We start from the raw sequence: 13,591 nt of genomic DNA on the forward strand, positions 1-13,591 counted from the left end.
CTTTGCCAAGGTGATTCTAAGTAATGTCACGCTGCCATCAAGTTACATCCTGTAGGTCTCAGCATCAACAAACCATAACAGGCCGGGCGGAAGTGTAACAGGTGGCAGAGGCGCACGCCTTTAATCCCAGCACTCAGAAGGCAGAGACAGGAGGATCTCTGAGTTCAAGGCCAGCCCGGTCTACAGAGCAAGTTCCAGGACAGCCAGGACTACACAGAGAAACCCTGTCTTGGAAAACAAACAAACAACAACAAAAACTGTAACAGAACCTTTAACCCTGAGGCCAGAGTAAAAGTAACAATCTCATTCTAACCCTGAGGCCAGAATAAAAGTAACAACTTCATTCTAAGCCTTCATTCACTGTCCTGGGTAACAGAGACAGCAAGAAAGAGAGAATTGGAGAAAGAGAAATTAATGATGAGAGATTACAAGAAAAGAAGACTGGATGTGAAGAGAACTAATTGTTGATTACCAAGAAAGCTGATTCACCACTCTGATCCTCTTTTCCTTAATTGTTAAACAAAGGTGACTTCTCGGAATGAGTCAAACATTACCAAAGACTTTGATTCTGGCGGATTAGGATGTAAACCCTTAACCATAATACTGAGCCTTTCCAAAAGCCTGAGATTTCTCCCTAGAAAAATTCTTATACAAATCCACCCATTCTGCATTATATTCAGGAAGTTCAACAACTTCTAAACACCATGCATCCACAAAAAGGCAAGAATCCAAGTCGTCTAGAAAATTATATTTTTTTTTCTCTGCTTCTGGAAGTAATTTGTGGGCAAAGTGAGACTGTCTTGAAAAAAAAAACAAAGTGAAAAGGGCTGCCAGGTGTGGTGGTGCCTGTAACCCAGCAGTTGGGAGGGTGGAGCTGGGGGATTATCATAAGTTTAAATACGTATCTCACAACCACCCAAAAAAGAAAAGGAAGAGTGAAAGGGTATCTTTAAAAGATAAAGTCAGCCAGCTGTGGTGACACACACCTTTAATCTCAGCACTGAAAGACAGAGACTGGTGGATCTGTAAGGTACAGGCTAGCCAGGGCGACATAGTGAGACTCTGTATTTAAAACAAAACAAAGAAACAAAAAAAGGAGTTAACTCAATTCAATATTACTAGATTATTCACTACACAAAGCTATTTGCTGATACACTCTGCCAAATTAATACTTGGATTCTACTTGACCTCATGAAAAATGCCATACTTGAACAATGCACTTCAGCCTACAAGAATCATCTAAAGTTTCAAAGGAGAATTAAAACAAGTTGGTCACAAAAGGCATGAGATATTTATGTGGAAACATGGTCATTCTAAAACCATGTCTAGAACTGGAGAGATGTCTCAGAGGTTGAGAGCACTGGCTGCTCTTCCAGAGGATCCAGGTTCAATCCCAGCACCCACACGGCAGCTCAAAGCCAGCTACTGTAACTCCAGTCCCAGAAGATTTGATGCTCCTGCCTGATTTCCTTGGGCATTACCTGCACACACATACATGCAGGCAAAACACGAAAATAAAAATAAAGAGAGGCCAGGCGGCGGTGGTGTGCGCCTTTGATCCCAGCACTTGGGAGACAGAGCCAGGTGGATCGCTGTGAGTTTGAGTCCAGCCTGGTCTACAGAGCAAGATCCAGGACAGGCACCAAAACTACACAGAGAAACCCTGTCTAAATAAATAAATAAATGGAGAAAAATAGGGCCAAGTGTGGTAACTGCACAGCTTTAATCCTGGCACTCCGCAGATAGAGGCAGGTGTGAGTTCAAGGTCAGCCTGGTTTACATAGTGAGTTCCAGGACAGTCAGAGCTACATAGAGAGACTCTCGTTTCAATAAATAAATACAAAACCAGGTCAACAACAAACATACCGATATTTTCTAAAAGAGTAAAATGTGTATGCTATCTTTAATAATTCAGAAGGAAGAATTATAATTAAATATATTAATTTCCACAGACCTTCTAGCTAACCACTATTTAGACTCTATAAATGACCTGATCTGCAGCTTGGGAGCTGACCTGACATTTTGGTGTTGTTTTTTGTTTTTTGTTTTTTTGTTTTTGTTTGTTTGTTTGTTTGTTTTGAGATAGGGTTTCTTTGTATATCTTTGGCTGTCCTGGAACTTGGTGTGTAGACCAGGCTAACCTCGAACTCACAGAGATCCACCTGCCTCTGTCTCCCAGGTGCTGGCATTAAAGGCCACACCATGCCCAGCATCTGATCTGACATTTTCAATACTAGACAAAATGTATAACTTTTATCCAACATCTGCCATTTACAATGATGCATCTTTCCAAGTCATTAAAGATGCATTGAGTAAACATTTGTTGAATGTCCCAAATTTCATGCACTGTGCCAAGTTCTATGGGACAGTAAAAGTGAACTCAGAGTCAGCTCTGGCAGGAAGGAACTCTCGGCCAGTCTGGCTACTTCAACCAGTATAGTACTTGGCTCCCTAGACATGACGACCAGTCTGGTCTTCTCCAACCTTCTTTTCTGAAGCATGATCACATTTATAGTGATGCATAAAGACTCTTCACTGCCCAGCTTTTTGTACAAGCACCTCTACACCTAGGAAAAAAAAAATCCTGGCTAGGGATATAGCTGAAAACTGCCATAGTGAACAATTGTTTTCTTTATGTAACTCAATAAATATTGTATTTGTTCCATACTCCAGCCCCATGTGGTTTTACTAACATTTAGAGCATCCCTTGAAGAATGGACTGACTCCAGAGTCAGATGAATCCTTATTGCTTCTGTGACTTCATACACATACACTACCAGGCTAAAAGGACCCCAAGAGTGGAAGTCAGGAGACACAGCAAAAGCCCAGTACACACAGTGCCCAGTTTCGCTCCAACTACATCTTCTGCAGCAGCAAAGCAATGCCACAGTTGTCGTACCAGAGTACTTACAACACACACACACACACACACACACACACACACACACACACACACACACTTCTTTCATGTTCCTTGGCAATCCTTTCTCCCTCCCTGGAATTCTTCTCCCTCTTTGTCCCACTGGTTTGTTCAAGTGTCAGCTCCCTGTGATGCTGTCCTAACTGAGAGTTAATGAAACTTCCTGGGTCCTTCTACTTTCTGTGTTTATCATCACTGTCTTACCCCAGAAATACTGACTTGCTTTTACTTTGGTCCTCTCTTTCCCACTAAGCTATGAACTTATTCTTAAGGTCAGCAACCTCATTTTATTCATGCTTATATTTATAAAGCCTAGTAGTACCTGGCAAATTGTGGTGTTTAACGTGATGTTTTCCAACTAAGTAAGTAGACATAGGAATACAGATCACTCCCTGAATTCTTCATAGTGCTTACCTCCTCCTAACATGCTATAATTTACTTTTTTTTTTTTTTTTACTTTATTACCTTTTTTTTTTTGGTTTTTCAAGACAGGGTTTCTCTGTGTAGCTTTGCACCTTTCCTGGAACTCGCTCTGTAGACCAGGCTGGCCTCGAACTCACAAAGATCCGCCTGCCTCTGCCTTCCAAATGCTGGGATTAAAGGCATGAGCCGCCACCGCCACCACCCGGCTATTTTATTACCTTTTGTGGCTTGCTTTAAGACACATTCTAACACTAAGAATAATGCCTGACACATTAGCAGGTACTCAGTATTTTTCAAATAAATGAATACAAAAAAATAAAATTCGTTATAAGGAGCCCCTCCTAATCAGATTATCCAATATAAAATATGGTTTCTCTCATGTAAACTTTTTTTTTTTTTTTTAGAAAATAAGAGCTGACAGCTTGCTTGATAACGGCAGTAAAGAACCCCATTTTATAAGTTTCAAGGGAAGATATTGGTTACTGTTACAACTCTAGATACAGGGCCAGAAAGATGGCTCAGTGGTTAAGGACACTTGCTACTCTTACCGATAACACAGATTCAGTTCCCAGCATCCACACAGCAGCTCACAACTATCTGTAACTCAGTACCCGGAGAACTGATGCCATCTTCTGGCCCCCTCACACACCATGCACAAAGTGCATACACATACATGCAGGCAAAACATTTACATACATAAAAATAAGTACATCTTTTAGATAATTCAAGATGCAAGCTAATCATAGTGATGCACCTTTAATCCTAGCACTCAGAAGCAGGAGGAGCTCTGTGAGTTCAAGGCTAGCCTAGTCAACATACTGAGTTCCAGGCCAGCCTGGGCTATGTAGTAAGACCTGGTCTCAAAAAAATAAAAATAAAAATAAAAAAGATGATATGAAACTTACAACTTTACATTTTTAATAAAATATATGACTAATTTTCAGAACAGGTATGAAAGTTCTTACCCATCCTTGGTTTGATCAGCTACTCCTGCCAAGAGCTGCACAATCTTTGGGTTGCTGTTTGGATCATTGTACAAGCCAAGATAGCGCTGAACGAAGTCTTCTGGGGTCATGTAATGTTCTCCATCCACCTCAGTACTGGCATACTGAAAAACAAACAAAAAGGCACTTTGAAAAAGGAGGATGATTCAACATCATGTGGTGGCCAGCAGTTGTTTGGGGGAAAGGAAACCAAGTTACGGTACTGAAATCAAAATAAGGATAATAAATGTGGACATTGATTGCCTCTGGGTGGTGAAAAACCAGACACCCGGACAACAATTTAAGACCACAGTAAGGAACCGATGCGTGGTCAACACTGACGAACCCTGGAAGTCTGCTGGGCGATAAGACAGGACACAAAAGGCCCACAGTGTAGGACCCCATTTACATCCAACGTCCACGAAGGTAAGGCCATGGAGGAGAACCCGGAATTATGACTGCCAGGATCTGAGAGAGGGAAACAGGGGCTATCGGCTCAGTGAGTGTGGGGGTCTCTCTGAGGATGATGAACGGGTTCTGGGATTACATAATGGTGACGGTCACACATTAGAAACATTTAAATTAAAACCACCATGTAGTGCACTTTAAAATGATCACAACAGGAACCTTTATGTCATGGGACTACTTAATCTCAATTAAAAATAGATGAGATGGGGCTGGAGAGATGGTTCTAGGGTTAAGAGTACCTGTTGCTCTTCCAGAAGACCTGGGTTCAGTTCCCAGCACCCACACAGCCCCTAACAACAGTCTGTAACTCCAGTTCCAGAAAATCTAACTCCCCCTTCTGGACTTCTAGGGCACTGCAACCATGTGATGCACAGACAACATGCGGGCAAAACACCCATGCACATAAAATAAAAATAAATGAATTTTTAAGAATAAATAATAAAATGCAGAGGGGCCAGCAAGATGACTCTTGCTAACAAGCCTGATGATCTGAGTTCAAGTCTAGGGAATCACACAGTAAGAGAGAATCGATTTCCAAAAGCTGTCCCCCAACTTCCACACAAATGCCATACCACACACCCATGTGCAACACACACTCATAACACACACACACACACACTAAATAAGTAAGTGTAAAACTACATGGGCTGAGGAATAGAGCTTTCCTATCATGAATTTAATCAACTGCACTGCAAAAGTAAAATAAGTAAGTAAAAATAAGAACACTGGTAAGATAAGAGAAACCAGAAAAACTAAGGAAAGGGAAAGAGAGGCCAAGGCCCCGAAGGTGAGCTCACAGACCCCTCACTTCCCAGATACAGCCGTTTGCCAAGAGCCCATGAGAGGGAGGCAGGGCCTCAGGCAGTATAGGCTGCCATTAAAAATGAAATTACTAAAGAGATCTTCCAAGTCCCAGTCACTGGGAGAAGAAATAAAAAGTCTCTTACATCTCGTGTCAATTTTTTAAAAGTGTGCTTATCAAAGAAACCCCTTATCATTTCAAGGACTCAGTGCATGGGGCATGACCAAGAGTCATTACCGACAAAGAGAGAGTTCCCCCAACTGAAGACTAGAAGAACTCATTAAATGTCATGCACACACGCAAAAAGAATTAATGTAAAAAATCTCCCAAGCCTCCCTCACCCTCATAAAACTGCAGGACAGCAAAATAAAAAAGAACAATCCTCAAAGCCCCCAGAGAGAAACACTGGGTCAGAATAAAGTATTAGGGAACACTTGTTGACAGTGGACGGAGGCCCGCGAGGTTATCTCCGGCCGGGAATTCTGAACTCCCCACCACAGGTAAAGTGAGCTACACGATGTTGAGATCTCCACGCTCTCACCACTACTTCTGTGTCTGTGTCCCTCTTCTCGGGAAAGTGTGGACTTTTCTCGTACATGGATTCATTTGGGGTGGGCACACATGCCACAGCGTGAGTGTGGAGGTTACAGAGGTCCTTTTCCAAAGTCAGTTCTCTCCAAGCATCAACTCAGGTCACCAAGCTTAGTCCTGGTGCCTCCCTTGCTGGGCTAGCTCACTGGCCCCAGGGGAATTTTTCTTTTTTTAAGAGAGAACGAACTAAATCAAAGAGAGTGTGTAGGAATCAGGGGCAGGCGATCCACTGAGGAAATGGGTGAGGGAACCAGGACCAAGGTGCTGCAGCCCTCCAGGGTACCTACTCCTGACTGGGGCAGACAGAAAGCTGCAGCCCTCCAGGGTACCTACTCCTGACTGGGGCAGACAGAAAGCTGCAGGAAGCAAACCCACCAGGAAAAACCGAAGACCAGATTACCCAAGGCAGAGTGAGAAAGAAAGGGATGCTGGGAAGAATGCAAATCTGCTCAGAGTTCGACCTTCATCACCTATTTACTCCTTCACCTTGGCCGTGTGTGTCTGTCCCCCAACCCTGACGTGTGTGTCTGCTACCCTGATATGTGTGTGTGTCCCCGCTACCTTGACACAGCTGTTCTCCCTTTCACATGTATTCCCCTTCCACACTGTAATTTACCATCTCCCACCTAAAATGTCAGAGCAGAATCTTTGTCTAGCTTGTTCCCTAATACGCTCCTAGAAACAAACACAGTGCTTGACGCATAGTAGGCACTCAAAAGACACCCACTGAATTAATGAATCAAAAACATCCACTGAATTAATGAATCAAAAGACACCCACTGAATTAATGACTCAGCAGTAGGTATATAAACAAGCAAATAAAAGTCTGATAATCTTTAACTATGAAACTGTATTTCTGCTGGGCAAAATAGGAAATATCAAAAGTACCAAGTGAGCTCCAGGAAAGGCGCAAAGCTACACAGAGAAACCCTGTCTCGAAAAAACCAAAAAAAAAAAAAAAAAAAAAAAAAAAAAAAAAAAAGTAATGACTTGAGCTGGGGTGGTGGAGGCTCACACCCGTAATCCCAACACTCAGGAGGCTGAAACAGGAGGATCATAGGGTGTGTGAAGACAGCCTGCATCTGGTAAAGGCGTTTGTTTACCAAGCCTGACAACCTGAGTTCAATCCCCAGAACCCACAAGGTGGGAGGAGAAAACAGAGTCCTCTAAATTGTCTTCTGACCTCCACACATACACCGTGTGAGCATGTGTAAGCACACACACACACACACACACACACACACACACACACACACACACACGCATCGTAAACAAAATGTATTTTAAAAATTGTAAGCCAGGCATGGTAGCAACACACCGGAAATCCCAGCACTGGGGAGGCAGAGGCAAAATCAGAAAGATCACCCCCAGTTCAAGGCCAGCCTGGTCTATGTAACAAGATCTTGTCTCAAACAAACAATCGAAAAAGCACAACGTAGCTCAAAATAAACAATACTTGCAGTCAGAAAAATGTTGATACTGAATAATGATCAAACGTTATAACTGTATTGAGAAGAACGGGGGATAAACCTGAAAGTTTAGTAAGGAAGCTTGCCTAGCTCGGGCACAAAGCCCCGCGCTCAATCCCTGGTACTTAAGAAGAGAGAAAAACCTATAAACATCAGCACAAAAATACAAAAGGAAATACCAAAATAAATGGCTAAAGGAGATTCAAGTGACTGGGGGGCGGGGGACAGAGAAGGATCAGGGTGAGGACTGCTGGTTTGCTCTTGGCTTAACTATTTCCAATACCTGTGATCTGAGTAAACCATCTGCCCTTCCAAACAGGAGGGAATTTAAACCAGAAATGTTCCCGTTGTCTTACTCTAAAAACATCAAAGATCACACTTGCAAAAAAAAAAAAAAATCATGTCAGCTTGCAAAAGAAGGAGCCTAAGGTGGACTTCTTTCCTAGCTGATGCTATCAAGAGCACTTGAGAAGCGTCACCCGCCAAATGAATCATGCCCTGGCCACATGACTACAAAAGCCATTCCTGAAGCAGCCTTGTGTTTAATCCTGGCTGTATTACAAATCAGCTCATGTCAGTCTTTAGACAAGCTCCTTCTTTCCCCAGGACTCTGGATCATGCACACTTCTGTGCAGTGAAGATAAAGTAACTCTTTGATAGATTGAAAGAGTGGGTCTATAAACAAAGGATCAAAAACAAAACAAAAAAAAAAAAAGAAAGAAAACCAGGAGCTAGCAAAACAGCCTGGCATAACAGCACTACATAACTGCTCTTGCAGAGGACCTGAGTTTGGGTGGCTCACAAATGCCTGTAACTCTGGCTCCAGAGGGATCCTACACTTTTGCCTTCTGAGACACTCATGTTCACATGTACATTACCTGCCCTCTCCCCTCCCCCGTCCCTGAGACAGACAGACAGACAGACAGACAGACAGACACACACACACACACACACACACACACACACACACACACACACACACACAGTTAAAAATAACAAAAAATGAACCAAAAAAAAAAGAAAGAAAGAAAGAAAGAAAGAACTGGCCAGGCAGTAGGCAGTGGTGGTACACGCCTTTAATTCCAGCACTTGGGAGGCAGAGACAGGCAGATCTCTGTGAGGTCAGCCTGGTCTACAGAGTGAGTTCCAGGACAGTCAGAGCTGTTACACAGAGAAACCCTGTCCTGAAAAACCAAGTCAAACCAAACCAAACCAAACCAAAAAATCTTATAAGATATTAGCAGTGTCCGTAAAGGAATTCTAGCTGCTGATAATAAATGTCATCTACCGGCTCTCATTACACACTTCTTCCCTGTGCTTTCGTCAACATTTGCCATAATAGGATACGTGGATTTTTTTTTGTTTGTTTGTTTTTGTTGTAGAAACAGGGTCTCCTGTATTCTGGGCTGGCCTCAAACTCACTATAACCTTGAACTTGGGATCCTCCTACCTCCACCCCATCATTCCCACTGCACCTCCGACCCCCAGTTCTGGGATTACATGCATGAGCTACCCTGTAGGGCTGGGGATCAAACCAGGGCTTGATGCAAGCTGGGCAAGCATTCCCGACTGAGCTCCACCTTCAGTGCCCGGACAGGTTAACAAGAACACAAAAATCAGCAGAGCTAAGGGCGCGGCAGTGGAGAGAGGCGCAGGAGTCACGGGGCTCCTGGGAGTGGCGAGGGAGGTCAGCACTAAGAAACCTGACAGCAGGATTTAAGGAGCCCAGTGAGTCACGCAACAACGGGAACCTGGCTGCCAAAAACTAAGTAAGATCACACAGTCACCACGGACACCAAAGGAGTGTCCCTTCTAAGGGCAAGTGGGATGGGGTGGGGGGAGGGGCGCTGCAGGATCTGATTTCAACCAGAGAGAGGAGAGTTCAACCTGGGGGATAACTTAGAAATGAGAACAATCTTTGTTTGTTCCTTCCTGGGAGAGGGGTTAATTGGAGCGAGCAACAGTAATAAATAGAGTTTGGGGCTGGCGGATATGGTTCACGGGTACAGCATTTGCACTGAGTGAAGGAAGCCCTAGGTTTGATTCCTAACAGCACCCGAAGTGGCGGGTGATACTGTCCTGTCTTAAGCAGGTAATTGTGTGTGTTCTCTTTTCCTGTTTAAGAAAGACAAAAGAAAAAGAGAGAGAGAATGGGAGGGGGGTAGGGAGGTGGGAATAGCTCCAGAGAGGGCTCAGAGGGTAAGAGCACTCGCTATGCAGGCATGGGACCTGAGTTCAAATCTCCTAGGTCCCATATAAAAAGCCAAGGGTGACTGACCATGCAAGCGTCTGTAACGACAGCACTTGAGAGGCAGAGGCAGGAGGATTGCTGGGACTTGTTGACTGCCAGTCTATCTCCAGGTTCAGTAAGAGAAGGTGCACATAGGTTCTGCACACACCCCATTCCCACCCCAGGGTGAGCACACACCATACTCACAAAGAGAGAGGGAAAAAAATGAATGAATACAGATTGAGTACCTCAAAATGCCTGGGACCAGAAGTATTTTCAATACAGATTATTTGCATAGAACATTTGCACAGGAAATCTTTTTGCTATTGTTATTTTTGTTGATTTGCTCGATTTTTCTTTTTTAGGCAGGGTCTCAGGTAGTCTAAGCTGGTCTCAAACTCACTATGTAGAAGAAGCCGGTCTTGAACTGATTCTCTTGCCTCCACTCCCCCCGAATACTGGGGTTACAGGCACTGCCACGTCTGGCTCCTTAATGTGATATCTAAACACAAATTCCATTGTTTCATACATACTCTTGGGGCTTCAATGAGAAATGTTCCCCGTAGTCGGGGCATTTGAACGTGTGGTCCCCGACTACGGAGTTGGTGGCTGGGGAGGTTCAAGTGATGCTGTGTTGCCAGAGGAACTGTGTCACTGGGGGGCAGACTTTGAAATGAAAAGCTTCCCATCACTTCCAGTTCCCTCTTTCTGCTTTCTGCTTGTGTTTGAAGACGGGAGCTCTCGGCTTCCTGCTCCTGCCTGCCGCTTGCTGCTGCGCCTCCTGGCCATGATGGACTCTTAGCCCCCTGGAACCGTAAGCCCAAATAAAACTTCTTCCGGAAGTCGCCTTTGTCATCCTGGTGCTTTATCCCAGAACAGAAAAGTAATACACACACCTTTCTATACACTACCTGAAGGTGACTTTAATACAATATTTTCAGTGTGCCTGTATATTGATCTCAACCCATTATATAAGGTCAGGTATAAAACTTCCTGCATATGCCATCAAATCAATGTTCAAGAATTTGGATTCTGGAGCATTTCTGATTTCAATGTTTAAGAACAGCAATGTCCGGCCGGGTGGTGGTGGCGGCGCACGCCTTTAATCCCAGCACTGGGAGGCAGAGGCAGGCAGATCTCTGTGAGTTCAAGGCCAGCCTGGGCTACAGAGCGAGTTCCAGGAAAGACGCAAAGCTACACAGAGAAACTCTGTCTTGGAAAAAAAAAAAAAAGAATAGCAGCAATGTCCAACCTACACTCAAAAGTATAGAGCAGAAAGTTGGGACTGAAAAAGGTCTTTGGGACCAAGTTATGGAAGGCCATGAAAGCTGAACAGATAACAGATGTTAGTCAGTGAAGCTTGCTGTATCATGAAGGATTTTAGAGAAACTATCCCTGAGCTGTTCAGGTCGATGAAGACAGAAGACATGACTGAGACAAGGAGACCGCGTAGTGTCCATCTCACAGAGCCTGGTGAAAGTCCCTGAGGCCAGCAGGAATGCAAGGAGGTAGAAAGCACTGCTGACAGCGTTTGACTTCACAACTGTGAGGACGCTGCTTTCTCAAGAGCCAGGAGAGAACACGAACGCGTGTCAGTGCTGTTAGTAAGAATTACTTGCCCATTCCTTCTGATCGAGAGGCGTGTGTTCTCCGGTGCCTAAGCCTGGCTGCCGGGACAAGCACACAGCCTACCCAGAACATACAGTGAAAGTAGGTGGCACCCAGAGAGTCCCCAGGATGCCCCAACTTTAAAACCCAGGAAACAGCAGCATTAGCACAAGCTACCAAGGACACGGGAACAGCAACAGGAAAACAAATGCTTTTGTTGACACGAGCTGACAAAGGCCTTGCCAGTACCTAGGCTTATAAATGATGCCAGAGACCAACTCCCCGACTCTCCCAGTCTGCTTTAACTTGATTTTAATCGAAAGATGGAGTGTATAGCTGAAGGGGGAAAAAAGCCCAAGTCTTCTCCTCTGCAGGGAGTCAGTACTTGACTTCTACAGAAAACAGTGAACTAATTAACCCATTCAATTAGAGGCAATTACTTGGCAATGTCAGGAAGCCTGTTGCCTGAACAGACAGAGCCAAAGAGAGTTCTGAATGGGAACTAGAAGCTACCCAGAGTCGGTTAAAACGCTAAAACGAATTAGAGATTTCACTAATAGAGAAGAGCTGGCCCGGCCGTGACAGGCTACAGAGGCAGTGATGTGGCGGGAGAGCACACACCTGGAGGATGGAAGCGGGTTCCAGTCCTTACACCCCTGCACCCACACACACACACACACACACACCACGCATGCCACGGCACACGTGTGAAAGTTAGACGCCGACTTTTGGGAAAGGTTCTTTTCTTCCAACATGTTGAGTTCCAGGGATGACGCTCCGGTCATCAGGCTTGAGAGCAGGCACTTTTAACGTCTGAGCCGCCTCGCCAGGCCTGGAGGCACGTGAATCTTTAGACGAGGACAAGGCTGTGCTTGAGTATGATCCTCAGCAGCAAGATAAAATCAAGGGGTGTGTGTGTGTGTGTGTGTGTGATGTGTTTAAACCCAAAGTACTTTAAAAAAAACAGTTTTTAAAATATGTATGAACCACTTATTTTGAATAACTTTTAATGCTTCTTTTAATTGACTGCTAATTAATTTTTTCTTTAGTTTTTTTGTTTGTTTGTTTTTTTTTTTTTTTTTTTAAGGCAGGGTCTCCTGTAGCCCAGACTGGCCTTTGACATACTACGTAGCCAAAGGTGACCTTGATCTCTTTGGTCTTCCTGCCTCTACATTCCAAGTGATGAGATTACACACTGGCACCACTATACTACACCCAGTCTGGTTGTAGACAGATTTTTATTTTTTTAGGAAGTAAAGATAGCATTGAGGTGATGCTTACATTTATGCTTCTCAATAGGGAGCTTGAGGCCACCTACAGTGAACAAGAGTCTGACACACACACACACACACACACATACACACACACACACTACCAATAAGGTAATATTAGAATAGAAATTAAAACTGTTAAGGGCCTTATTGAGGCCTTCTCTCTGTACTAATCAAAATACCTTGGATATTTACATTAAAAATGGAAAAAGAGACTTAAAATAGTATTTTGAGGTCTCAGCTGTTAAGAAAATGTGCTGCGCTGCTGGGCACTCAGGAGGCAGAGGCAGGTGGATTTCTGTGAGTTCGAGGCCAGCCTGGGTTCCAGAACAGCCAGAACTACATGGGAAAACCATGTCTTGAAAAAAAAAAAAACCCTAATTAATTAATTAATTAGTCTTTAAAAATAGAGCTTGGAGTCTTCCAAAATAGCATTATGCCAAAGATTTTATATCTTAAGTAATTTAATGGTTTTATCACATCTTTTCCATTTTTATTCCTATCATTTCAAAGGGTAACCTAAAATGACTTGAAATAAAATTGCCGAATATTATATCCTTATGCCAAATACCTTTAGAGTTAATCACTTGCCATTTTTAAAGCTGTTTCTTAAGCAGTTGTAAATCCCTCCTGGGCAAGAAGTCAAGGACACATGGAAGACACTGACAGGAAGAAGCTCCCAGAGCTGACGAAAAGTAAGTGGTCTAGTTTCCAGGTTAAACTTTTCCAGCCTGACTCAAGTATTCGGAAAGCAAACGTGCACACGGCTTTTGACATTTCCAGAGACATTTACATTTATACCAAGGATAGTTCACATGTGCTTGAG

At 43.7% G+C, this 13,591-nt stretch overlaps 1 protein-coding gene across 3 annotated transcripts in view; it reads right to left on the reverse strand.

Annotated features, from left to right (window-relative positions):
• Positions 1-13,591, reverse strand: part of Slc25a12 (solute carrier family 25 member 12) — an 88,573-nt gene that overhangs the window by 60,191 nt on the left and 14,791 nt on the right. For all 3 annotated transcript variants that reach the window (XM_006972416.4, XM_076569649.1, XM_042275451.2), the window contains exon 3: positions 4,309-4,451. In XM_006972416.4, coding sequence (XP_006972478.1) covers positions 4,309-4,451 — 143 coding nt within the window. The remainder of the gene's footprint in view (positions 1-4,308; positions 4,452-13,591) is intronic.

This window comes from Peromyscus maniculatus, chromosome 4 (assembly GCF_049852395.1).
Source record: "Peromyscus maniculatus bairdii isolate BWxNUB_F1_BW_parent chromosome 4, HU_Pman_BW_mat_3.1, whole genome shotgun sequence".
Lineage (NCBI taxonomy): Eukaryota > Metazoa > Chordata > Mammalia > Rodentia > Cricetidae > Peromyscus > Peromyscus maniculatus.